Source organism: Daphnia pulicaria, chromosome 4 (assembly GCF_021234035.1).
Source record: "Daphnia pulicaria isolate SC F1-1A chromosome 4, SC_F0-13Bv2, whole genome shotgun sequence".
NCBI classification, from domain to species: domain Eukaryota; kingdom Metazoa; phylum Arthropoda; class Branchiopoda; order Diplostraca; family Daphniidae; genus Daphnia; species Daphnia pulicaria.
In genome coordinates, this window is record NC_060916.1 from 11,326,451 (window position 1) to 11,351,790 (window position 25,340).

The 25,340-nt window shown below is 41.0% G+C and overlaps 4 protein-coding genes and 2 long non-coding RNA genes across 14 annotated transcripts; 3 read left to right on the top strand and 3 right to left on the bottom strand.

Moving 5' to 3' along the window:
* On the top strand, positions 1-2,724 carry LOC124336957 (tudor domain-containing 6-like). Its single transcript, XM_046790925.1, has 4 exons — positions 1-790; positions 852-1,419; positions 1,490-1,567; positions 1,631-2,724. Exons 1-4 carry the CDS (start codon positions 110-112, stop codon positions 2,191-2,193), a joined length of 1,890 nt encoding a protein of 629 aa, XP_046646881.1. The 5' UTR covers positions 1-109; the 3' UTR covers positions 2,194-2,724.
* A 335-nt stretch (positions 2,725-3,059) lies between these two features.
* On the top strand, positions 3,060-4,279 carry LOC124337361. The gene is made up of 3 exons (XR_006917257.1): positions 3,060-3,179; positions 3,770-3,866; positions 3,973-4,279. It is a non-coding gene; the product is annotated as an uncharacterized LOC124337361 (long non-coding RNA).
* A 126-nt stretch (positions 4,280-4,405) lies between these two features.
* Positions 4,406-6,595, bottom strand: LOC124337388. 3 transcript variants are annotated; one of them, XR_006917302.1, is made up of 7 exons: positions 6,478-6,595; positions 5,642-5,740; positions 5,495-5,571; positions 5,310-5,429; positions 5,117-5,237; positions 4,899-4,992; positions 4,406-4,828 (listed from the first exon to the last, which is right to left on the bottom strand). It is a non-coding gene; the product is annotated as an uncharacterized LOC124337388 (long non-coding RNA). The 3 variants fall into 3 exon arrangements; XR_006917301.1 differs by lacking the exon at positions 6,478-6,595 and adding an exon at positions 5,833-5,882 and having other exon boundaries at positions 4,408-4,828; positions 5,156-5,237; XR_006917300.1 differs by having other exon boundaries at positions 4,409-4,828; positions 5,156-5,237.
* A 323-nt stretch (positions 6,596-6,918) lies between these two features.
* LOC124336847 (COP1-interactive protein 1-like) lies at positions 6,919-16,430 on the bottom strand. The gene is made up of 14 exons (XM_046790663.1): positions 16,064-16,430; positions 15,778-16,004; positions 15,596-15,709; positions 15,463-15,528; positions 15,212-15,385; positions 14,790-15,155; positions 14,113-14,724; positions 10,287-14,044; positions 8,957-10,213; positions 8,727-8,894; positions 7,853-8,659; positions 7,441-7,786; positions 7,312-7,366; positions 6,919-7,233 (listed from the first exon to the last, which is right to left on the bottom strand). Exons 1-14 carry the CDS (start codon positions 16,177-16,179, stop codon positions 7,209-7,211), a joined length of 8,091 nt encoding a protein of 2,696 aa, XP_046646619.1. The 5' UTR covers positions 16,180-16,430; the 3' UTR covers positions 6,919-7,208.
* A 72-nt stretch (positions 16,431-16,502) lies between these two features.
* Positions 16,503-20,472, top strand: LOC124337000 (zinc transporter 1-like). 6 transcript variants are annotated; one of them, XM_046790997.1, is made up of 10 exons: positions 16,503-16,758; positions 16,855-16,907; positions 18,188-18,375; positions 18,438-18,562; positions 18,630-18,727; positions 18,788-19,201; positions 19,292-19,454; positions 19,532-19,634; positions 19,705-19,866; positions 20,201-20,472. In XM_046790997.1, the coding sequence occupies exons 2-10, from the start codon at positions 16,880-16,882 to the stop codon at positions 20,420-20,422; spliced, it is 1,503 nt and encodes a 500-aa protein (XP_046646953.1). In that variant the 5' UTR covers positions 16,503-16,758; positions 16,855-16,879; the 3' UTR covers positions 20,423-20,472. The 6 variants fall into 6 exon arrangements, with proteins under 6 accessions (XP_046646953.1, XP_046646952.1, XP_046646958.1 ...); XM_046790996.1 differs by having other exon boundaries at positions 16,503-16,907; XM_046791002.1 differs by having other exon boundaries at positions 16,508-16,907; positions 19,705-19,870; positions 20,201-20,360.
* A 218-nt stretch (positions 20,473-20,690) lies between these two features.
* LOC124336997 lies at positions 20,691-25,131 on the bottom strand. Of its 2 annotated transcripts, none has more exons than XM_046790993.1 (10): positions 24,740-25,131; positions 24,398-24,674; positions 23,814-23,917; positions 22,489-22,899; positions 22,232-22,420; positions 22,074-22,168; positions 21,907-21,997; positions 21,718-21,840; positions 21,553-21,643; positions 20,691-21,437 (listed from the first exon to the last, which is right to left on the bottom strand). In XM_046790993.1, the coding sequence occupies exons 1-10, from the start codon at positions 24,804-24,806 to the stop codon at positions 21,311-21,313; spliced, it is 1,575 nt and encodes a 524-aa protein (XP_046646949.1). In that variant the 5' UTR covers positions 24,807-25,131; the 3' UTR covers positions 20,691-21,310. The 2 variants fall into 2 exon arrangements, with proteins under 2 accessions (XP_046646949.1, XP_046646948.1); XM_046790992.1 differs by having other exon boundaries at positions 20,691-21,440; positions 24,740-25,120.
* Positions 25,132-25,340: the final 209 nt, after the last annotated feature.

The window sequence follows — 25,340 nt, forward strand, 5'->3', positions numbered from 1 at the left end:
CTCTTAGTCTGTGATTGTAATAAGACAACATCAGCAGAGAAAGTTGAATTTTGCCTGCTAACAAAGTTTTTTTTGACACGACAGACTTGCCAAGCAGCTTCTGGCGAAGATGGAATCCAGTGTACTGTTGCATGTGACCTGCATTGAAAATTCTATTTGTGAACCTAAATGGCTATGTGTATACTTCTGGGGTGTTGAGCACAAAAAACACTTAACCATGAGAAACTACATAGAATCTATTCAGTTGCAACTGGAAAAAAAACCTCACAAATTCAATGCAAAGAAGCTAGCTATTAATCAGCAAGACATATATTTTGTGCAAGTCAAGAGTGAGTGGCAGCGAGTCAAAGTCTCCCAACCAAAACAAGATCTTGATGGGTCCCTTGAGGTCTTCTGTATTGATAGTGGAAGCAAACATGTGATTTCTGATAAGAATGATTTACGTACAGTGGAGAAGACTGGCAGCGCAGCAGATGACATTCATCAGTGGCCTCCATTAGCTAGTAGATTTGTTCTTGCTGATTTAGTTCAGCCTTTACGTGATACTGGCAGTCACTGGAGTACACGTGAAATGGCCATCTTTGGTGCAAAAATGAGTAGCAAAACATGGACAGCTGTACCAATAAACTTCATCAATGAATGCCAAAGTGTAAGGCTCTTTGATGCGACAAATCAGCCTCTTGTCAATCTTCTGGCAAGCATGGGTGTTGCCAGCAACTTCTGCTCTATGCCTTCACTGAAAAGTACCACTCTTCCAGTCATCCAAGGAAATCCAACGACCATAACTCAGGTTACACAATTTAAATTTTCTATTTTATTGGCTGCTTAACTGACGTGCCTTTTCTTTTCAGATCCCTGGTGTTAATTTAGCTGCAGAAGAGAACCTTTTCGTCACTTTCTCAGAAAAGCCTGGTTCTTTCTTTGGAAAGCTAGAGAAGATGCTAGTCGAAGCAAAAGACGAGATGGCGACTGAGTTGTTCAAAGTCTACTCTTCGCTACCAAATCCTCCCTTTTTATACGTCGATAACCAAAGTCGCTTGGGACATTATGGTGTACTGCAATGGAACGAGGGCCAAAACTACAATAGTTTCCGTCGCGTTCTTATAACCAGTGAGCTGGCCAACGACCTCGTAAAAGTCTACTTGATCGATTACGGGCAAAGTGTCTTGACATCATGCTTTAAAATCTTGGCTCCTCTTGATTGTTTGGACCATTTCCGCCAACCACCACACGGCATCCTTTGCAAACTGGATTTGAATATCTCGCCTGATGTCTTAGTTTGGAATCAATTCATCTTGGACAAACGGGTCAAAGTTAAAGTCGGAGAATGCGTGGGAGGAATCTACGTCGTCACTTTCGTAGATGATTCAATCAAAAACGAGCTTGAAAATATAGTTCTACGAAAGGCCGTCGACATATGTAAGTTTTACTCTTACCATTTATGAATAGGTACGTAATAGTAGTAATGTTTTGGTTTGTTTATTATTAGTTACCACACCAGCGTCGACAAAAAAAACTTTTCCGCTTGTTAAACCAAAGACTTCGTCTCTGCCGGTCTTTGAGAACGGTAAGTTTTTTCTTTTCGTTCGTCAATAAAATTGTAACTATCTTGTCTCTTATTATCTTTCAGAACCACCAAGGATGCTTTGTAAATATCCTCCCCAGAAGACGGATTTTGTTCCAGAGCAAATTATTTCTGCCCACGCCATTGTTACTTACTTCAATTCATTTACTGAATTCTGGATTCAGCTGGAACCGCAGTTGGTCACCACCATAATGGAACGCATCAACAGTTTGATCCTTGATCCCAAGTTCGTCAACCAAAAGGATATCTCTGCAACCATCGGCAAGCCTTGCCTAGCTTTCTACCCTGTTGATGGAAAGTGGCATCGAGCGATTGTCCAAGCTCTCAACGGAAATATGATCACGGTCTGCTATGTCGACTATGGCATTAGTTACACTTTGCGAACCAGCTATTTGCGGGAATTACCCCAGGATTTGATTACGTTGCCGGCCTTGGCATTCAAGTGTTGCCTGGATGGATCAGAATTGTTATCGAAAGTCGACTTCGCCGATGCCTTGAAAGATCGCTTCTTGAAAAGCTCTGCCTTCGGCGTACTGTTTTGTAAGGTCGTTGATGGAGTCCTGCACATTCGTCTACGTCACGTCCAGACTCCAGACAATGAGTCCTAACCACCTAAACCGGTTATTATAAAATCCTCAACATGCCCCACCAAATTTCAGAAATCTACTCAGTTCCACGTTAGACGAACAAAAAGACCAAAATCGCAAATTGACAGCTTTTCGTTACCAGTTTACCTGCCAACCTTAAAAAGATTCATAGACTTTGATTTTGATCCCTTCGACACCAGACGCTGGAGTGCTGTCACTTAGGAGCGCAAATTCCCCTTTCCCACGCAAGATTTTTTATGAACCCGACTGTTACGGAAATTATAGCATTAGTTAAATGCTGCACTGTAGTAGTGCACTCGTTGTCTAAACATTTTAGTCTCAATATTAAACCTCGTTCGTTTTTCAAAATTTATTACCTTTGCGAAAATTTTAAAGCAAGCTGTTGTTTGACTTGTTTCATTGTCTGTGCAAGAGATCATTACCTTCATTTTTTTTCACTGTGCATGCAGTATGTAACGCAGTTTACCTTTCGGCATTTCTTTCCAGTTCCTTTTTGAAAAATTAATTTATAATAAACTAACGTGGATGTTATTTCATCTAGTTCCTTTTTTTTTTAGTGAATAAAAATCAAAAGGAATCAGTGCTGCTGGCAGAGTAAACGTAAGTCCTAACAGTGCCTGAAGGTTGATAAACAGGAGTTATATTCCCCATTCGTATTCGACCATCCCACATTGACACATTCCCCCACTGAGTTATGAAGGACCGAACAGTTTCTTTTTTGGACTACGTGTTCAAGTCCGGATAAAAAATGTTCGATCAGATTAATAGATAATTATTACTCTATTCGCTCTATTCGAATTTCGATCTTAATTCTTAATCCGACTTTTTTCAGTATTTTCACCGACAGTTCGATATGGCAACGTTGCAAATCATTTCTAGGCCACTGTCACTGTCAGTCAGGAGTGTCAGCTGTCATTCAATGGCGGATTTTTGGCCACGTCGGTCGTTTACGTTTTGCGCGTTGAATTCCTTTAATGAAAATTAAGGTAATTTATTATAGTTAGAACTTTAGAAGTAATACTGTTCATTCATCTATGACGATTCATTTTTTTCAAAAGTGCCAGTTTGTAAAATTTATATGTAAAGTGTTAAATGTTATTCTCACGGCGTACCCCTTGCGATACTAAATGCTTTACAAGATGGTAGCTGCCAATCAGCGAGGATATGATTGGGATGGAATCTCTTGGTTATGTTTGTATTGAGCTTGATTTCTTTTAATTGAGGTTAATAGTCAGGGACAATATTTCGTTGCCATCTTGACAATGAAGATTTCTTTTTACAATGAAAAGAGGCAATTTGTGTAAGTCATGTTAAAGGGACATATTCTCTTTGGATCGTAATTGTATAACTGGAAAATTTTTATAGCTGTTGTGTAAATTCCAGATCATCAAAATGTAGCGGTTGGATCTCTGATGTAATTCACTTTCTCTTAAGTCCAAACCTATTACTCCTAGAAATGAGCTTAACTGGTAAAATAATTAATCTAAATTCTTGGACAAGTTACAAAACTTTGTCTTTGTTCTAGCATGGTATAGGAGGGTTCTAGTTTTCTCATTGTATCTTTTGTTCAACTTAGGTTCCCATCCTGCAGGACCACAAGCTGTGTGGAAATTTGTTGCTAGACCTTGAGGAAATGTTGAGGAAGAACTATTAGCCAAGATGTAACTCAACTGGTAAAATAATGTTTATTCTTTTACTACAAGTTCTTCAACTTACAGAACTTTATTTATGTTCTGTAGTTCTGGCTTTCTCATAGTATCTTTTGTTTAATTTAAATAGGTTTCCAGACTGTGGGTTCCAAGCTGTGGAGAAATTTGCTTCTAGACCTTAGGACAATGTTCTCGGGCGCCTTCGGCAAAGATGTATTCAACCCTTTTAAGGCAAGACTGAATTTTGGTTTATGGTGTAAAACAATTGCCACTTCAAATTCTTCAAAAAAGTTATTGTGAATTAATGTCTTTGTATTATTTTATTGGTTGTAATAATTATTACTGGTCTAATTACAAAAAAACGATGTAAAAAAATTTCCCACTTCCGCCCACAATTCCACCACTGTTTTATAAGCGCTCAAATATCCAATTATACACAAAAAAATACATACATACATACGCACACGTAATTAACCCGTTGGCTGCCACGCCATACATCCCGTAGGTTGTTTTTCTACTACTCTACGCGCCACGTCAGAAGGATCCATGACCAAGATGGGACTTGCCATTGCTGACAAGTCCGGGCTGACACGCGGTGACAGGAGAAGATGGAATGCACAACCTCTAGAATCCATCACCGTATCGACAAGGGGGAAGTCCCTATGGTGCATTGCCTAGCAGGGCCTTTCGGCAAATCTGGGGCAGGTGCAACTGTTCGATCCCAAGGCACATAAGACCAAGAGACCAAACAGTGTGGCCCGTGCTAAGGAGCTAACACATGGGAGAACAAAGGCGTGGCAGCCAACGGGTTAAATAAAAAAACACTCATACCAACAATAACAATAGATGATCCGCGTAGAAAATGTAGAATGTCACTGCACGTTTCTGTCGTAGAGACTAGAGATGCTGAAGTCTGATGCTGAAGTCTGATCCCGTCTGATGTTCACAGTCTGTAGGCCGCATATTCTTGGTCATTATCTAAATGGCTAAATCAAGGAGAAAACTTAATAACAAAATTTACCTTCACCGACATGACAAATGAAGTTAGTAAGTTACCTTGATAACATCAATCAGGTTTCTCTATGCTAGCTAGAAGATGAAATGAGTCAAGTGAGGATAATTGAAGACAAGATTACTCCAACAGCTCTCCCTATGACAGAACATTCAAATTATTTAGTTAGTTATTTTAGAATGTTGTTAACTTTTCAACATGAAATCCAAAATATTGACTGAAACTATGGGCCATGGGGGTTATGACAAAAAATAAAACTTACCAGTTACAATAGTATGAAGAAAGAGATTAATTTTTCTACCTTTGGCTGTAAGGCAGCAGCAGCAGTCATCTGTGTCTGAGTTAGAGTTCTAACTAACTTTGAAATGTTAATCATGTTGAATCTAAAGGAAATATGTCAATAAATATTTCATTATTAATTGCAATAAGCAAGCATGCAATAAGTTAATGGCTACCTATACTTGAGTAAGACATTCAGAAAAATGCAACTGTTGGTATGTGCCCTTCATCTTTTCATGTGACTTCCCCGAAGATGCTGCAATAAACCTGAAGATGGCCATGGCCTTTAGCTTTCTCTATGTCAAAAAATACAATTTATGACATAAAATAACAGTTTAAATTTCTGAAAGATGCACAATACTTGTCTGTGGCAATGTAATGTTTGTAGAAAAACATGTTCGGAAAAAAGCAGTATATGCCCACACTGGGGATAGTGACCTATCAAGATCAATAGAAACTCCAGATAATTATGATGAATATTATCAAAAATGCTATCACTGTTCTTTACCTGTATTAACTGGATGATGCATTATTCAGCAAAACGTCGATTATGAAAAAGTTGATCGTAGGCTACTTGAACGGCTAATACTTCCTTTCGCGTTCCTTCCTACAGGTTATAATGAGAAATATGAAATGTGATCCAATACACATACGGAATAATAAATCAAACAAGTTGCACAGAAATAAACTTGAATTTACTTTTGAATTAATCGGTACAGCAACAATCCGCCATTACATGAAAAACGAAGACACTTGCCATCTATTGGGCACCTCCGAAACTCGGAAAAGTCTCAAGAATGTAATAAATAACTTAGTTTTGAGAAACAAAAGAGCTAGAAAAGCGCACTATAATTTGATTAAACCTAGCTTGAAATCTTGAGAGCGTTATAGGGAACAAAGGTCACACTTGCTAGTTTCATGCAAATTTTCCGGAAGTATACCGGAAGTAAGCGATAGCGCCTTAACCATTGCGCTGCCGACAAAATAAACTAAATATTGGTGATCTACGTAAAATTTGGGGTCGATTTAGTGTAATTTAAACGAAATCCAATTTTTGGTCGAAATCGAGAATTTTCCTGATGCATAGAATCTTTATTTCACTATCTAGTGACAACGTGATATCTGACAAATACCGGAAGTAGAAAAAAAACATTAATAAAAATCTAACAAGTGAGCTTTGTTGCTATAAAAAGTAGTCAATTATCACTCAAAATTATTTCACAATAACTAGGATAAGGCCTTTAAAGATGTGAAAGTAACGCTCTAGCTCATCGACATTTGCTAAAAATCGTCCTACATTCAGAATCAGAACTATCAAAATCATTAAAAAAAAATTAAGCTTACCTTGTCATCACTTAAAGTTCTACATCTTGTAGAAATAAATCCTGTGCAAGGGACACGACACGAGAAACCAGGGAGTCAGATCTCAGGGACCACAATAAGCAACTCATCTTTGTGTTTACAAATTTCATGGTGCAAATTTCAGGAGTGGCCATTCATTTTTCGCATTTTTCCGCATTCATTTTTTCTGAAGTACCTTCTTTGTACTATTCGCATTTTATTTCAATTTTTTTGTTTCATTTAAACTGTTTAAACTCGAATCTAATTGAATAAACTTTGGTTTGTGAGCATTGCTTCTTCTAACTATTCTAAGTAATCCAACAGCTCATCACGCACGCTGATTTCTGCCCGACTCCAACTTCATCAACACATCCGTGACTTTCAGCAACTCGTATGTCAATGCTGTATGATGTAAACAGAACCGTCACACAAATGACATCAATCTTTTGGCCGCAATCATTTCTTGTATATTTCGTTCGTTTTATTAGGCCGTGCAGCGGTGGAGGACGAATAAGAAAGGAAAAAAAATATGACATTATTCACTATTGAAATCATAAAACACACAACCCTTGTCCCATTCATATAATAAGGCATCTTTTTTAATAGCAACCCCGACCACAAAATAATTAAATCTATGCAGTGTACAATTATTCAAAGCCTCCGACATACATCAGTTACTTAACGGTGATGGTCGATTTGTCATTCTTGTCAATAATTCAGACGAGCAGGATACATCAAACATGCTGGACATCAGTCGACCTATAAAATTTTGTTTAAAAAGTTCATAAATTAAAACAGGAATACATCAGGAAGTCAATGAATGTAGTAGTAACCTACTCTTTGCCCTTAAGCCATTCTGATAACACCTGACCAGTGCCGGAGACTTCATGGGCTGTTAAGCAAAATTAAAAATATTAAATTAAAAAAAAACTGAATAATAATTAAAAAGAAAATCAAAATATTTACAATTGTTTAGGTCGAATTCGGTTTCTTCTCCGTCGTTCTGAGTTGACTGACGACCTGTTGACCTTCGAGCACCATTAGCGTAAATAGGGCTAGTACTTCCACCTCGTGTGCCATACAACGCCATCAACTGACGTTCAATAGTCTGGCGTTCTTCCTGTTCACGACGCAACTGGACGTCTAACGAGTAGTTGAGTTGCTTTAACTCTCGCAGTTTGGCGGTGATATCTCCGATAGGGCTAGCCCCACTAGCAGTTGCTGAAAAGTCTTTCAATTCCTGTTGCATTTCGTGATTCTGCCGCAAGGAATTAGATAGTCGCAACTGTAGCGTGTCACGCTCTTCCAGTAACTAAAAAAGAAACGAATCCATTAGCCCATTAATCAGGTAAATTAAACTTAATGAAATTAATAGTACCTTGGTTATTTCCCAAGTTAGTTCCTGGCAGCGCATGTCACGCTCGTGAACGTTGCGGATGGCGTTGTCCAGTTGTAAACGCAACAATTCAATACGGTCATTGTCTTCGCTTACGAAATCCGCACCTTCATCCCACACAAGTCCGGCCTCTTGCAATCGATTCAATAGAGACACGTTCTGGGAGCGTAGATACTCTACTTCGATTTGCAGTTCGTTGAATCCCCTGTGCCAGTCAATGGCGCTATCGCTGGTATCGCTGGATTGCTGGAAGCGATCGGCATCGTCCACGGCCACTTGATCCATTTCGTCTTTGAGACGCTGGACAGTAGCAGCGTCTAGCGTTCCAGTTGTCGACAGCTGACGAATCATGTCGACGAGATTCTCGTTCTCACGTCTGAGTTCTTCCAGCATTCCGGAGGATTCTACCGATCCTTCCCCACCTACTTCCGATAGTTGCATCACTTGTTTGCGTAACTGATTGACACTTTCGTAGGCATCCGACAAGAGTCGATCCTTGTTCTCTATTTGCTGACTGATTTCATCCAAAAGTCTCGACTTTTCGTTAATATCGGCTTCCAGCGAGGAGATCCTTTCCTTCAATCCTGCTTCAGCAGCTTGCCTTTCGGCTTTAAGCTCATCCAGCAAATCTTGATAGTTCTCATTGTCGTCCGTCAGTTGACTGATGGTCGATTCCAATGCGGCGATTTGCTCTGAATTCGTTTCGACTGTCGCATTGATTGCAGTATCGGCCTCAATAGCACGTTCTTTGCCGGATGACTCGGAGTTATCCCACTCCATCGATGCCATCTGGAATCAAAATTATTTTTTAAAATTAAGATATTTACACAAATGTAAAGTAGAAAGTTCAACTAACCTGGGCTAAAAGTTCGCGATTGCGCTGTTGAACCATTGCCATTTCATTGTCTTGACGCTCCTTGGCTTGCATGAACCGTTCGTTGGCTCCTTCAAGGGTATCGATCCTCAACAAAAGTCGTTCAATCTCCTTCACCTTCTCAGCTGTTGCTTTCTCAGCTTCATTCAACTGTAAAATTGGAAATATTACGAAAAATCCATTCGGTAATTAGTCACGATAAGGTGTCTTGCCTGTTTTCTAAGTTCCTCTTCGACGGCAAAGTTGAAATAATCATCTCCACCGCTTTGTTTGGCAGAAGCAGCCGCTTCTTTCTCTTTAGTCAATTCAGCCCGAAGAAGTTTGACTTGACGGAGAGATTTGGCTGCCTTGATTTTCGCTTCGTGCAGTTCACTTTCGAGTCCCGCAATTTGTTTCCGCAAGTTGTCATCACTGCCACCTTCAGTCTTCTCCTGCGTTTCCATCTCTGCTTTTTCGACCCTCATTGAAGATTCTCCCAATCGGCTGACAGTTTGTTGCAACTGATCCCGTTCGACGGAAACTCGATCAATTCGCTCCTCCTGTTGGCTCAATTTGATGACAGTTTCAGATAACTGCCTCTTCATCTCAGTCAGCTCAGCCTCTCGTTCTTCTTCAATGACTTGAATCCGGGCTTGAGCCTCTTCGAGTTCCATGCTCAACTCGGAATTGGTGATCCGCAGGGACGTGAGCTCAATCAATTTCTCTTCCGCTTCGGCCAGTTTCTCGTCCAGATCTTCCTTCTCGGATGTAAGATCCATTATTGCTACTCTCAGCTGGGCTAGCTCTGTCAGGTTGGATTCAGACAGTTGACTGGAACTGCCCGCCAATTTGGAATGTTCGGATAGAAGTCGTTCGTTTTCAGCGATTATGTCCGCTTTTGATTGCTCTAACTCTGCGCACTTGGATTCGATGACACGTTGGGTATCCTTCATTTCCATGCACTTTTCCATCAACAAATTTCGTTCCATGTCGAGATCAGCACATCGTGCATTCAACTCGAACGTAGATACTCGACCAGTTTCCAGTTCGCCACGAAGAACTTCCAGCTCTGTCGACGCCAAGCCAAGATTAGACTCCAATTCCTTCCGAACGTTGAAAAGTTCAGCTGAAGATTGACGACTAGTTTCAAGTTCGATCTGCATTGCAGCCAGCTGCTCTTGAGCGGCGAACAAATTGTCAGATGACCATCGATTTGCTTCATCCAGTTCTTTTCGGACACTTGCTAGTTCATCTTGTACGGTAGCCAATTCAGAAGAAGATTCACTCTTGGCTTCGCACTGCGTCCGCAAAACCGCAAGATCATTCTGTACTATGGCCAGTTCTTCTTCAAGAGCTTGAACGCTCGATTCCAAATCATCCTTTTCAGAAATGGCTTCAAATAATTTAAGCCGTAATTGTGAAACCTCTCCCGCCTGATTTTTCCATTCGTCGATTTGACTCCGGAGTTTGGCAAATTCTTCTGCTTCAGCCTAGAAATTAAACGTACAAATGAAACTATGAAGATTTAATGAACATTGAATCTAATTCTTTTTCAAAATTTACCTGATATTGGCCACACATAGCAGCAACAGCCTCCACTCGACTCAATTCGTTTTGAAGTTGAGCAAATTGCTCAAGCAACTCGGAACGCACTTGATTGGCTTGGGTCAATTGATCGGACAGTTCCTCCCGTTCGTCTAGGACAAGTCGATGTTTCTGCTGTTCTTCAGAAAGACATCGCAGGGAATCGGTCAACTGTCGCTCCGCTTCTTCCGCACGAGATACAGCATCAGCGTGAGCTTGGCGAGCTCCGTTGAGAGTAGAGTCAGACTCTTTCAACATCCGCTCGGCTTCATCCAACGTCAAACGAAGCGACATCAACTCTTGATTTTCCAATTGGATAGTCGACAGGCGAGCGGCCACTGCGTCCCGTTCATCAGTCAATGCAGCCATCTGAGAAGCTGTATTAGTTTGGTCTTCTTCTTTTGCAGCAACTGCAGCTGCAATTTCCGCTTGGAGTTCACTAACTTTCGACTCCAGGTAGGAAACGGTTGTTTCTAGAATAGAACGAACCTCTTCAGCTTCACTGACTTTAGTCTCTAAATCGGAACATTGAGCCTGGATATCTTCGATCTGGTAGTTGAGGTCGTCACGTTCGGATGACAAATCGGCTAAATTCATCCGCAACAGGCCAATCTCTTGAACATCCGAAGTACTTTTTTGGAGTTCCTTGATTTGGTCTTGTAATCCGGCCATTTGATGTCTCAATTCCATCGATTCGCTTTCGTTAGATCGAATCTCTTCAATCAGACGACTCCGCTCTTCCGAAGCGCTTTCCATGGCCGAACGGAATTCGTCAATTTGTCTTTGAAGATCATCCATATCCGTTTGCTTCTGACGAATCAATTCCGCTTTTTCTTCACTATTTACTCTGACAGATTCATCAAGTTGCCAACGGAGATCAGCAACAAGTTCTGTTAGTTGTACTTTCTCTTCACTAGCCATCCGCATGGAATCGACAGTTCTTAGCAGTTCGTCCCGTTCTTCGGTCAGAACCTGCATTTGTCTTTGAATATTGTCGATTTCGCCAGAAAGGAATTTGAAATGAGAGACTTTGTCCAAAAGTTCAGCATTGGCTGTCTCCAAATCGATCAGCTGCTCACGAAGGGCAGCAGCTGAATGGACTTCTTGCTCTAAGGTACTGTTCTTGGCATTTACTTCATCGATCGTTGACAGTTGACGAGCCAACTCATCGGACAATTCAGTTACCTTTAGATTGGCATCGGCAACTTGGTTTTCCAAGGTCGTAAACTCGTACAATTTCGAGCCGTAAGTAGAGTAAAGTCCTGCGTATTGATTATTCAAATCAGCAAGTTGATTTTCCAAGTCCTGGATACGTGACTTGAGAGTTGATGAATCTTCCAAATTAGTTTCAATCCAAGAACTAGTATCGGAGCACTGCTTTTCCAATTGAGCGATTCGCTCCGTGTCTGCCTCTCGTTGTTGCTGGAAGCTGGATATTTCACCGACTTTGACGTCAAGTTCCCATTGAACCGCCGAAAGTTGATCTCGAAGTTGCTGTGCGGATGACAGCTCGTTGTTCTTTGTGTCGAGGTCCCACTGGGCAGCAGCTAATTGGTCGCGCAACTCCTGAATTTCTCTTTCCAAAACGACGGACTGTGTACTTGACTGTTCTTCCTGTTGACATTTGAATCGATTCAATTCTTCTTGCAAGTGAGCGTTGTGATTCACAGCATTTTGCTTCTCTTCCCAGAGATCCGCCAGCTGATTATGCAAGGTGGTAGAGGATTCGACAGCTGCATTCACTTCTCCCTGGAGCTCTGCAATGCGGCGGTGTAATCCTTCCGCTTCCCCGAGTAAAGTATCCCTGACATTGGAAATTTCACTGAGTTGCGACCGCAAATTCGACGATTCACTTTCGGCTACTTGAACCCGATCTTCAAGGCTACTTTGAATGGATCCTTGACCTTCCAAATTGGCCGAAATTGATTGCAGCTGATCTCTAGCAGCGCTCAATTCGTGTTGCAGCCGATCGACAACACTGGAATGTTCCTCCATCAAATTCTGGAGCCTACCCTCATTTTCACGTGCTTTGAACTCAGACTCGTTGTTTGATTGCTCCAGTTGATAAATCCTGTCAGATGAACGATCCAGTTGTTCCATCATTTTTCGGCTTTCGTCCATCATTTGTTGGGACTCTTCTCGAGCGCATTGCAACTGAGTTTGGCAGGTGGTCAATTCATTTTCAGTCTGACTGAGAGTGTGTTTCAACTGGTCCAGATGATTCCTGACATCCGCTACTTCCGCTAGTTGATCAGCGAGATTACTGTTCTCTTCCACAGCTTGTTGTAGATGTAGACGAATAGTTTGCAGCTCATTTTCAGCACGTTGTAAAGCTTCTTGATATTGGTTTGATTGGCCAGCGGTAACTCTCAACTCGTTCATTTGTTTCAACAATGTTTGGTATTCCTCCATCACTCGTTGAGCTTCCAAAGTGCTGCACTGAAGTTGCTCGCTACCGGAAACGATTTGTACTTGTAAATTCCTATTTTCTTCGGCCAATTGATTAGCATCCGCTTGGACGGAATGTAAATGCGTTTCAATTTGGCTAAGGGACAATCGAGCTTGTTCCAACTGATTGGCCATGTCCTGGTATTCATTCAGCTGATCAAGAAGCTTATTTTTCTCTTCTCCTACTTGTAGGGCTTCTCCTTTGGCAGTTTTGAGTTCTTCCTCTGTTTGGGTGAGTGTCTGTCGAGCTTGCACCAACTGATCGGCAGTGTCTTTCAATTTGCTCAGTTGTTCTCGCAGCGAGACGATTTCACTCTCGTTTTCAACGAGGCGCATTTGAAGCAATTGAGGTTCACCACCTTCACTCTCGGTGGCTTTCTTCAACTTCTCCAGTTTAGCTTCCAGCTGCTGGATGACTTGTAGCTTTTGCTTGTAGTTGGCGGCCAATTTCTTGTATTTTTCACTCAACTGGGCGAGCTTTTCTTCGGCTGCTATTTTCTGAGCGTTGGCGGTCTCATTCAAACCGATCAATTCTGCCTCTCTCCCACGAGCCTCTTCAAGCTCAGACTCGAGTTTAACACTAAATAGTTTACACTCGTTCAACTGAGAGCAGCGCGTCTCCAGGTCGTTGCGTATGAGCTCACGTTCTACTAGCGAGTCGCTTAATTCCGTTTCCAGCTCGGCTATAGAACTGTTTTCATCCGCAGAAATCTTCATGCGATTTAATTCATCCTGGACGGTTTTGAGCTTGGCATCTTTCTCGGCTAACACAACTTCAGCATCCTGCAGGTCTTCTTTGAGGCGCTGGATCTCGGCAGTTTTCTCTGTCGTGTCCTTGGTCAATGAAGAGCAAGACTTTTCCAATCTCTGAACAGTTTCGGAACTACTCGTTAATTCCGTCTCAAGATTGGACAGCTCTTGCCGGGCTTGTCGCAAGGCTTCTTGGAGATGTACGATGGTACCGGATATTGATTTTTCTTCGTCCTCCTTGGACGATTCATTTTCAATGAGTTTCCGTTCTAATTCTGTCATCAGCTCCTTGAGTTGATACACTTCTCCACGACTCGTTTCAAGTTGATGGTTAAGTTCAATGATACTTTCGTCCTTGCTACCCAGCATGTATTCGGTATCCCGTTGCTGAGCTCGCAATTTAAAAAGTTCACTACCGGCCTCATCTAACCGCTGACAGATTTCGTTCTTTTCCGCCTGAATGTCTGCAACTTTAGCCGTGAGTTGGGCGCACTCTTCTTCTTTCAATTGTAAAACTCCTTGCAAATTTTCCACTTCACCTGAAATGATTAAAAATTGAAAATATAAAATTCGTGAATAACAGCGAAACGACGGATGAAATAAATACCGTTATTTTCGGTAGTGTCAAGTTCTGACAGCAAGAGATCGACCCTCTTTTGCAAAGTTCGCTTCTCTTGTTCGCTAACACCAAGTTGTTCTTCAAGTGTGGCTATCTGACCTTCCAGAACTGCAAGCCGAGCCGTCTGTTGGTTGAGCGAAGCAATTTCGTTTTCCAGGGATGTGATTTTGGTATTCAAAGCAGCGATTTGGGACTCTGAAATGGCAGCGCTAGGCGTTTCATCCACCACTGAAGTCTTGGATTCATTCGCCGCACGTCCACCTTTACCTCCCTTCGATCGCGACTTTTTAGCTGCTCCGAGCGAGGATACTTTTACAGGTGCCGGAACATCAGCTTCCTGTACAGCTGGAGTTTCAGTTGGCTGTGACGTTAGACGAAGCTGCAACTCACGAATGGCTTCCTCCTTGGTGTTGAGATTATACTCGACGTCTCGGCATTTCGTTCGTAGTTGAAATAATTCCCCGTCAGCCTTTGCAAGCTGTTGGGTCATTTCTTCCTTTTCTGCTTGAAGAGATCCCATTTCTGCAGATAGGGTAGCGTATTCCGCCTCCCTTTCTTGCAGAAGCATTTGCAAGTTAGCAAAGTCATTGTTGTTGTAAACTATAAATGAAAAAGATAAATTAAATATCAATTTTGATTAAAATTAGAAAAATACAAAGACAGACCATTGGCATCGGCACTCAATTCTGCCATGAGAAGTTCGACACGTTGTTGAAGTGTGTGCCTTTCTGAATCAGCTTCTGCCAATTTGCTCTCCAAATTGGTGATGCCAGTTTTTAATGTGACGTTCTCCACTTCTAAAGTATCTCGCTGCGCTGTCAGCAGAGCGATTTGCGATTCTAGAGCAGCTAAAGCAGGATCCTCAGTCTTTGATTCATCAACAGCAGGTTGATTATCTCCTTTATTGCGTCTTCCTCCTTTTGACTTCTTTTTAGCCCCCAAACTGGAAACTTTAACTTCAGGAGAGGCTACTGTTTCTGTTACTGTTGCTGCCAATCCTACATTCAGTTTCGCTTGGAGAGCTTCACAATCTGTTAAGATAGCAATTTGAATTATTTGAAAACAAATAATTTTTTTTTCAACATACCAGACTTCAAAGTATCTCTTTCATTTGCAAGTTGGTTCATTTGCTGTTGAAGTTCATCGATGCAAGTGGAAGGGACCATTGAAGCATTCTTTGCAGAAATTTCTTCTAAATCACGATTAAGTCTAGAAAATTTGACTTCAAACGAACTTATGGTTCCGTCTCTAGCTTCCAGATCTGTAATCAACATGTTTTTTTTGTTTGAATTCTTAACAATACTTTAAATTTTTATTTCTTGAAAAATATCTATTTACCTTCTTTTAAACTGGAATTTTCATATGCCAAACGGTCCAAAGTAAGTTTTAACTCATCATTCTCATCTAGAATAAAACAGAAAATTTAACTATATATTCACAATTGTATAGTTTACAAGTTTAGACAAAATACCTTCTAAAGCATGAAAATTCTGCACTCTAGCCTGCAACATGTTATTTTCCACTGAAAGGTGATCATGGCTTGCTCTTAATTCACTCATTTCTAGTTCAAGGCATTCTTTTGCCTCTGCAAAATTGAACAGAAAATTAATTGCAAAAGATGTTAAGGTTTAAAATTGTACCTTAATGAAATACCTTGGATGGTTTCAAGACTAAGTAGGCGCAAGTCCAACTCTCTCTTTTCACTTTTGAGAGCAGACAGTGATGACTCCAATGAAGCAATTTTCATATCCCTTACATCTTCAACATCTGTTGATAAATTGAGTGACACCCCAGAACAGGATCGATCCAGCTGAGTAAAGAGTTGTTCTAAATTTTTCTTGCTGTTGGAGATCTCTTTTTCTCTTTGCTGCATTCGCATCCTGTTTGACATAAGGTTGTAAAATTTACCAATTTTTCACTCTTGTTTAAAGTCAAGTACCTGTTCTCTTCAATTTGCTGCCTGAGGAGTAACGTTTTGTTAACCTTAGCTTCGGAATCATTTTGCCGAGCAGAGCCCTTGGCACCATTTACTGCTCCGGTCTTCTGCTCATCCATTTTTCTCGAATATTAAAAAGCGTAGGGATAGGAGAGCCGTCACAATTTAAAACTAAGAAAGAATCTTTTTTACAAGGTTTACAGTAAGATATCTAAGCGCATATTTAGCGTTTCATAACATATTCGGGACTAATTTCTCCCCAAACAGCAAACACTAAACATCTTCTTGTCCGACTATGGTGACATGTAAGGGTTTTCCTAAACAGCATTTTCGGAAAAGTGAAATGCGAGCAAAATTTTATTGGAAAAATTTATAATAAAAGAAATTTGTTTTATGGGTTTACACCAATGCAAATCTGTTTTTATTTTATTATTATTTAGATAACTAATTTTCTTCTTGTGTCATTCATAATTACTTTCATTCGCAGCTTCCAAGTTCCCGCGTGACGTCCAGTCCAATCATGTCCAACTGTCCGAGTAATCTTGTCCTGATTTTCTTGTTATTACGCAAGTAGCCAAGTATTGTGTGCTACTAACCTATTTTTAAATGCTTACTTTTATTGTGTGAAAAACTTTCTCTTCCATTTTGTCCTGCTAGGTACAGACTACAGACTACAGAATTAATTGTGCGATATCCGTGTAAGTTGAACGGCCAAAATTCAAGCTGATGTTTTAATTGTGATTTGCGTTAAATTAAATAATAATGATAAAATGTATTTATTCTTTTGGTCTTAGCATTGAACCTTATCCGCCCACATACATGGCGACACTGACGCGACAAAAATACGATGAGGGTTTATGGATTATTTTTACGGACATGTGTGACGCAAAGCAAAAAGAAAACTAAACTATAAATAACCCGTCGCTAAGGATCTATAACTAGCCAGATGGTTCATTCACCACTGATTTCAATGTCATATTTTATAAACCTTGTTGTGACACCGCCGTTATGCCGTGGAATATTTTAAGCTATCAAAATAGAAACAAAGAAAAGTAACATATCTATCATAATCAAGATTCTCCTACTTCCGTTGAACAATGTTCACCCGCCCCTTCTTTATCTCTTATTGTCTCTCATTCACCACCAGCACCTTCTCAAGTTCTCATCAAATGTCTATTCATCTTCAGATCTTTAACAATATCCCCTAATTAGTCTCATTATCTGATGTCTCCAGTGACCGCAGCAATCAACGCTATAGTTTATTCCACTTGAAGTAAGAGGGACCGTATGTATGTATTGATTAGTCAGCGTATTTGCTACTGTATATTGTAACATGATCTCCAGACATATTTGTAAACTCATGATTAGATAAGTTTGGATCTTTCAAACAAGTTTTTTTTTCGTGAATGACGAAATGTTCAGTTCGTGTTTCAATCGATATTTCCCGAATTGATTAAAATTGGCCTGTGCATTATATTTCAGCCATCAGAAACCTAAAAGAAAAATGTGAAACGATTTGCAGGAATGGCATTTATTGTCGTCCGCTTCCGAGGGCTAAAAGCTTAGTTTATCAAATAGAAAAATCTAGAATAAACGAAGCCGCCTCTATGAAAATATAATGATAAAGAACATAGTATACAATTGTGATGATGAAATCAAGGTCGTTTCCCCTATTCTTCAATTTTTGTTGCCTTTCATCATAACATACACTATAACGTGCGCACGTTTTTCTTACAAAATCCCATGGGAAGTGTCGTGTGAATTTTATCGGCAACCCTTAATGGAGTGGTCATTTACGAGCAGCTTCTGTAAAAATAGGTTGCACAACCCGATAAAAACCCTTTTGGCAACAGCAGACTGAAGAGATGTTCTGTGACTTGGATTTTTAGTTGAAAAGGCATTGCAGGTTTAGCTGTTGTCAAGTCCAGTGATTACAATAGACTGCTCAAATCCCATGTTTAAATTTATCTTTTTGTAATCAACCACAAGTATACTCGAGATTGTCGGATATTGAAATAGTGATATTATAGTTACTTAACGTAAGGATATTTTGTTTTTGTTTACAAGAAATGTAAACCACCCACTGCTGGATCATTGTTGATGTTCATTTCTTCTTTTATTTTTCAGTTTCAGAAAAAATGGGGCGATATTCCGGAAAGAAATGTCGCTTGCTTTCAATGATTGCCCTTACCACCAGTTTTTTTGTCATTGAGTTGGTTGTTGGATATGTCACAAATTCAATGGCCTTAGTAGCTGATAGTTTTCACATGCTCAGTGACGTAGTTTCAATAGTTATTGCCTTTCTTTCAGTCAAGGTAAGATGGTGATTTTTACTGTGTTGAGTTTGACCCATAATAACCGAGCCTCCTTTGTTCAGATGTCGCCAAAGAAGTGGTCAAAGAATACCTTTGGCTGGGCTCGAGCTGAAGTCCTCGGTGCCCTGGTTAACTCAGTGTTCCTTATTGCTTTGTGTTTCTCTATTCTAGTCGAGTCTCTGAAAAGGTAACAATTCTCTTCTTCCAACACACAATTTCACTTCTTCGACTCATCATTGCTATTATTCTTTCAGATTCATTGAAATTGAAGAAATTCATGATCCTCAGCTTATTCTTGTTGTTGGCTGTATTGGCCTCTTTGTGAATCTAATTGGCCTTTTGCTTTTCCACGGTAAAGTCATTTCAACGAAAATTCTGAGTAAATCTTTTAAACTATTTTTAAAAATATTAGAGCACGGCCATAGTCACGGAGGCAAAAGTCACGGACACAGCCATGGAGGCGGTGGCAGCAGCCACGGGCACAGCCACAGTGATGGTCATGGTCATGGCCATTCACACCTTCAGCATGGACATTCTCATCTTGCCCAGTTAGCCGATATTGACGACAATGAAAACGACGCTGTTTACGAGCTTGAAAACTCGCCTCACGCCAATTCCAAAACTGCCAAAACCAAAAAGTCCAAACCCAAAAACCTCAACATGCACGGAGTCTTCTTGCACGTCCTAGCCGATGCTCTCGGATCGGTTGTCGTCATTGTTTCTGCCCTCGTCATTTGGCTGACGGAATGGGAGTACAAACTGTACGTTGATCCCGCTCTCAGCGTGGCCATGGTCTGCCTGATTATGTGGTCCACTTGGCCATTGTGTAAGTGGAAAAGAAAAAAATCAATACTTTTACGCCATTGTTTGCCGTTCACATTATCATAATTTATGTTTCGTGTTATTCTTGGCGCAGTGCACGAGTCTGCCTTGATTCTACTGCAAACCGTCCCGACTCACATCCAATTGGACGACATTCAGCGCAAATTGCTTAGCCAAGTTGAAGGAGTTTTGGCAGTCCACGAATTTCACGTCTGGCAGCTGGCAGGAGATCGGATTATCGCTTCAGCTCACATTCGGTACGTGCTTTCCTTACATAATTCAATTGTTTCACTCTTTTGTTTCATCAGTTGAGTTTGTTCAATTATGAAAAAAGGTGCCGCAATCTGTCGGACTATATGAAAATCGCCGAGAGGGTGAAAGAATTTTTCCACAATGAAGGAATTCACTCGACTACGATCCAGCCAGAATTCACTGAAGTATTTTGTTTTTAAAACCTCTAATGAAATATAGAAAGTTAATTTTTAAAACTTTGTATTGATTAATTAGCTTCCGGGAGACGAAAGCGCCAGCGAGACAGAGAGTTGCGCATTGGATTGCCCAGCCAAAGAGACGTGCGAAGCCAACACTTGCTGCGGTCCATCCAAACAGGTAAAGGGCGTCGGCCAACAAAACCCGACCCTTGGTGACGGAATTGTAGTTCTCGAGGATGTAGGTAGTCACATTTAGTTTGGAGTTTGATTGCTTTATGACACTGCTATGCTCTTGCCACACACTTAAAGTGCACATTACTGCTACCTACCTGCCCCAACATTCTACACGAATCGCTTTTTTTTCTTTGGCCAACTTTTGATTATTTTCTAAATGCCCTTCTTCGTATTAATAAAAATTGTTTTTTCTTTAATTTCTTCACCTTCGCTCTATTGTTTTACCTTTTCTCGCATGCCGAAAACGCCTCAACTGGAATGGCGATTCGCTTTTCTCTAAATTTTAATTTGATCAAGCGGAATAATATTTGAGCTTTTTTCTGTGTTGGAACTTGGAGGGTCGAGAGACTGAACAGTTACTGGAAATCACTGCCAACGATTGCCGTCAGCGTTCGACAGCCAACGGACTGGCCAACCGGATCGCGGCGCCCAATCCATTGCCGAGAGCGGATGAAAGCGGAGCGGACGAGTTGATGCTGGCCAATTCGTGTTGCGCCGAGCAAGAAGCGGCTCATTCACGTTTGCTTCATGACGTCAATTCCATTGCAATCAAGGCCTGATTTTTATTCAACAGAATCCAGCGATCCTTTTGTCGTTTTTACCACAAGTTTGACTGTTTGAAACAAACTTGACAAAAGTGGAAATTTTTATAAACAAAAGTGCTAAGCGATCCCAACCTAGAATTTTCTTGCGTTTTTATTCGTTTGATAATTGTTTTTTAAAAAACAGATTTGCTCCATCCAAAAAATGAATTTTGATGGTGTCATGTTCCTCTCAAAATACGCGACGAGTCTCTCAATCCTCGACGTGTGTGTCACTTTTTTTTTCTGAAATTGTGTACAAACAAACTGCCGGCCTTTGTTGCCGTATTGTCTGTGTTGACTCGAGTAGTTTTTCTTTTTTGTTGTTTATTTTGTTTCACTCTTTTTTATCGTCTCGTTCTCCGTCGAAACAAAATTTTGCTTAATCCAATCCCTTTTGAGTGTGGCCTGAAATTGTTTTGTCCTTCTTGTCTATAAACTTTCAATGTCGTCCCCTCACACAATTTTTTTTTATCTTGTATTTGTGACATTGATATATAATGCAATTAGACATTCAAATGGGGGATGATTTCGAAGCGAGAGAGGAGAAAAACACAATTTTTGGATGATATTGTTAAGTTGAATGGCGGCAAGATTATACGACAACGGCGGGAGAATTCAAAAAGAAGCTCACACACACGAATACCAAAACAAGCAGAAAAAAGAAACAGTAAGAATTTTGTTTTCTTGAAAAATTAATTGATGAAAAAGTTGAGTATCTTTTATTTAAAAAAAAATTCTTTTCAGGATTGATGAGCTTATGTTTCTTATATTCAATTACAGAAACATTTTGATGATTGACTGGATTTGAAATCATTGGTTATTATTTTTAGCCTCATCAACAGTTGAAATGGATTGTGTGTTTTGTTAAACTGGCGTTCCGACTCGATTCTGTGGAACGTCGCTCGGTCCGGGAGTCTCTTGAAGCGGAACGCATTCCTCGCCGTCGTCAGCACCGCCTTTACCACTTTCGACCTTTTGACCGCCCAATTTCCTGCTTTTGTTTGAAGGGGGTGAATGTTGTATTTGTCGTGACTCTTTTGATTTTATTGGCTCATTCTATTACTTTTATTAGCTTTTATGACCAGCCATTTATTTAGTCAAATTACCTGTTGCGTCGTCGACAATGGATCACTCCCGCCAAGACGATTAGATTGCCCAGGATCAGTCCAGCAATGATGGAAGTAGGAACGATCAAATCTTTAGTAAAAATGAATTCAAATTTCCATTTAATTAATTCAAATTTTTTACTAATTAGATTTTTTAAAAATTACCGTATGTGAGGCTGTAGGTTAATTCGCCAGCTTCCGGTTCGGTAGCAGTTCGGTTAACTGCTTTATGATTCTTCGGAGTGTGATTGGATGATGGCGAAGATTTATTATTGTAATGTTTAATATCTAAATAATTCAGAAATTAATTTTAATAGGGGCCTAAGAATTTCATCAGCAAGTATTTAATAATACCAATGCAGTCTGGCAGGTCTTCGTTCCACCTGTGCCCTTCTTGGTCCAGGCAGGTGAGATTGCGGAAGCGTAGGCCCGTGTCGGGAAACACCTAAACAAGCGACGAATTTAATTACACGCCTATTAAATAATCGAATCCATTTGAAAACTGTAAATTGAATGATTACGTGATCGACAGAACAAATGAATTCCGCCCTAGACGAATTACTTCCGGTGACTAGGTAACCCTGTTTAGGAACTCGCGGCGTCGGACACCCCATCGCTATCATTTAAACAGCTGAAAATGAGTATAATTCTATCTATATAATTATTTAATTCAAATTACCAGTGAAATAGGCCATGAGTCCCCTCTTTGGAATGAAATGCGATTTGACCGACAGGGTGATGTTAATCTCATCGGAAGATGATTCAATCACCAGCGGCTCTTCCACTTGCCCGCATTTGTTGAGTAACAAGCGTGAATGTTCCGTCACGGTCAAAACATCTTTGCACTCGTGCTCTCCGTGCAGCACACCTGGTAATACCCGAAATAATCCCATTATTTATTTAATCAAGTGTAAATGGTATTTTTATTATTTTTACTTCTGATGGACAAATCGAGTAAAGTGAGTCGAACTCGACGTCCGTGAGTGGCTCGAACGGTCCACCGGCAATCGACCGTTTCCTCGGCTCCTGACGAGGCTCCTGTCGAGGCTCCTTTATTGCTTCCACGGTAGTACGAAGGGTATCCCATATTGTGTAGGTAACCCCAGCCAACGACCTGCTCCGGCCCTGGATACCATTTGGGTTTGATTGAAACCGGAGTCGACAAAAGCACTTCTCCCGCCGTTTCCATCGTTGTAGGCGCGACTCGGGAATCCTCTTCAGAGACTAGGATTTGCCCAGGAGCACTTTGCTGCTGCTGCTGCTGCATTTCGGGAGTAACAATCTCGAATCTCGATAATGGCGTCACAATCTCGATAATGGCGTCACAACTGTACCTAGCCGACTTGGCTGTTGCAAGAAAGAAAGAAAAGATGATTTGCCAATAAAGCGGAAAAGCGGATATTTTTCTCTTTGTGTGTGAGAGAGGATTGAAGCCCGTTGACGTGTAAAAATATATCTATGGGAAAGTAATATTATTGCTAGGGAGGGTGGGGGGGTGAGACAGCTTTTGTTTCTTTTTTTAGTCTTCGAGGGAGTCTTCTTCTGGCTCCTGGAAAAAAACACAAGGAGGATGTTGCTGCTGTCGAAGCCAGCAGTCGGATATCGTATATCACTCTCTCAACATTCTTTTCTTCTTCTTTCCTGTGGGCGCCTTTCGTATTCTTCGCCGGATGCTTTTGCGGGGTGTTGACAACACAAAGGGCAGAGAGAAAAACACACACACACACGTCTGTGTGTGTGTGTGAAAACGATTTATTACAGTTCCATCTATAAGGATTCATTTTGCGGAAGGGGTCTCATTTGAGAGTCAAATTACAAAACGTGACATGTGATCGATGAGCGTTGTAATTAACAATCGGGGTATATCTGATCCGATTCTATTCCGGCGGCTTATATACAAGTCCATCTCTTTCAGACATGTACACAGAGAAGTGGCGAGGCTTATTAATAAGTTGTTGTACGTGTTTTTCTCTCTCTGCTGCTGGTCTAGACATGTCAGAGAGTGAAAAAAGAGAGTGGCTTTTTGAGAGACTCTCACGTAAAAAAAGGGTGGCGGTGGTAGAGAGCGCGCTAGACTTTATTGATCCGGTGTATATCTATCCTAGACTACTATGTGTGTGTATGGGCTGCTGCTGCTGGATCTCAGCCGAAAAACACGCACGGACACATGCGCAAAGACAACAAGGAAAAGTTTCCGGTGGAGAGAAAAAACAAACTTTGCACTCTGAATAATTTTTAAAATGATCCCCCAAAATACTAACCTGGGATGCAGTTGTAGAGAACTTGGAGTTTGCCATCTCCCCATTGCTTGGCTTGCGGTTCATCGTTTTCCAATTGGACGGTGCAGTTGTTCAAGCCGCTACATCTGTTCAAAAAGAAGGAAGAAATGTTGTATTGATTATGCTAAAAGGAGCGGATGTACTACTGCACTACTACTAGTAGTAGACTAGTAGTTACTTTCATGTTTTTAAGTGGATGACAAATGCTTTACTCCATCAACGCTGACATCCCCCCTCAGACTACTAAAAGCCTCTCCTCCTTTTGTGTGTGTGTCCCCCCTCGACTACTACCGACGCAAATAAACTATTGAAAAAGTTGCCCGTGCGTGCTGGAAAAACCTCCCCTATAGCCTATACTGAACTTTATTCTCTCCCCTGTCGATATCCATCGAGATGATATTGCACAGCTGCTGGTGAAATCTTTTTTGAATCATCCATCAACCGTTGGTTGGACGACCCAAACTCTAAATAAGACTTGGCTCTACCTGATTAACGCGGCCAATTGACTTATTAATTGAGTGTAGAGTGGAGCGCCATTAGCTAAGTAGAAGGGACGACAAACCTACCGGCGGTTGACAGTCGATTGGACGGAGAATAATCGCCGGCGACTATCCAGTTCGATCATTTCCTGCAGTTCTTCCTGATCGGTTATATTCTTTGGTTGTTGTTGAATGGCCGATGACACCGGTGGCAGTAGGGACGAAATGTTGATCGGCATCAGGAATCCGCATCCATCCGAATCTTGACCGTCGAAAACCGCCCGATGGATAACCAAAACTTCCGTCTCGGACTCGCAAACAAGTTGCAGTATCTCCTCCTTGCAGGCCGTTCCATTTTTCAATTCTACAACAAAAAAGTTAAACATAAAAAAACAGAGGCCGTACATATTGCTGGGGTGATTTTTATACCTTGAGATTGCGCCGCGTGAACGATGACACAAAAGAGTAGTAATCCAATGATGAGTTGACGTGCCATTTTCTGAAATAACTTTGGTCCTTTTTTTAAAAAAAAATTTTGTTGTTTTTTCTCTCTGGTTTTCGGACGGATTTATTTCTTAGGTCATCATTGGCTGAAGCGACAAAACAAGTAGACGCACACACAACACTGTTTTTCGGTCGAGGAAACAAACGGAGACACGTGCGGATCTGTTAGCCGTCGCTGTGATACTGACGCCGCCGTGGGCCCCTGACGCGGACGTCAATATACACACACCGGATTGCAGTGCACTACTACCCCCGGATGGTTAACTCTACTCACAGAGAGAAGCAGCTGTGCTGTCACGCTCTCTGATATATATTTATGTATATGCCGCCGCTTCTACTAAAAGGTAATAACGACAATTGGCTCTTCTCTTATTTTTTGAAAGCAGACGGCTGCCGGGCGGGAATCCATGACGTTTCCGTGATTGCCAATTTAAGACCGAGATTAGATTTGTGGATTATTAGTATCTTATCCTCTACGTCGTCTCCCCCTTCTTCGCTTTGTCTTAATTAAAGTTTCCGGGGCGGA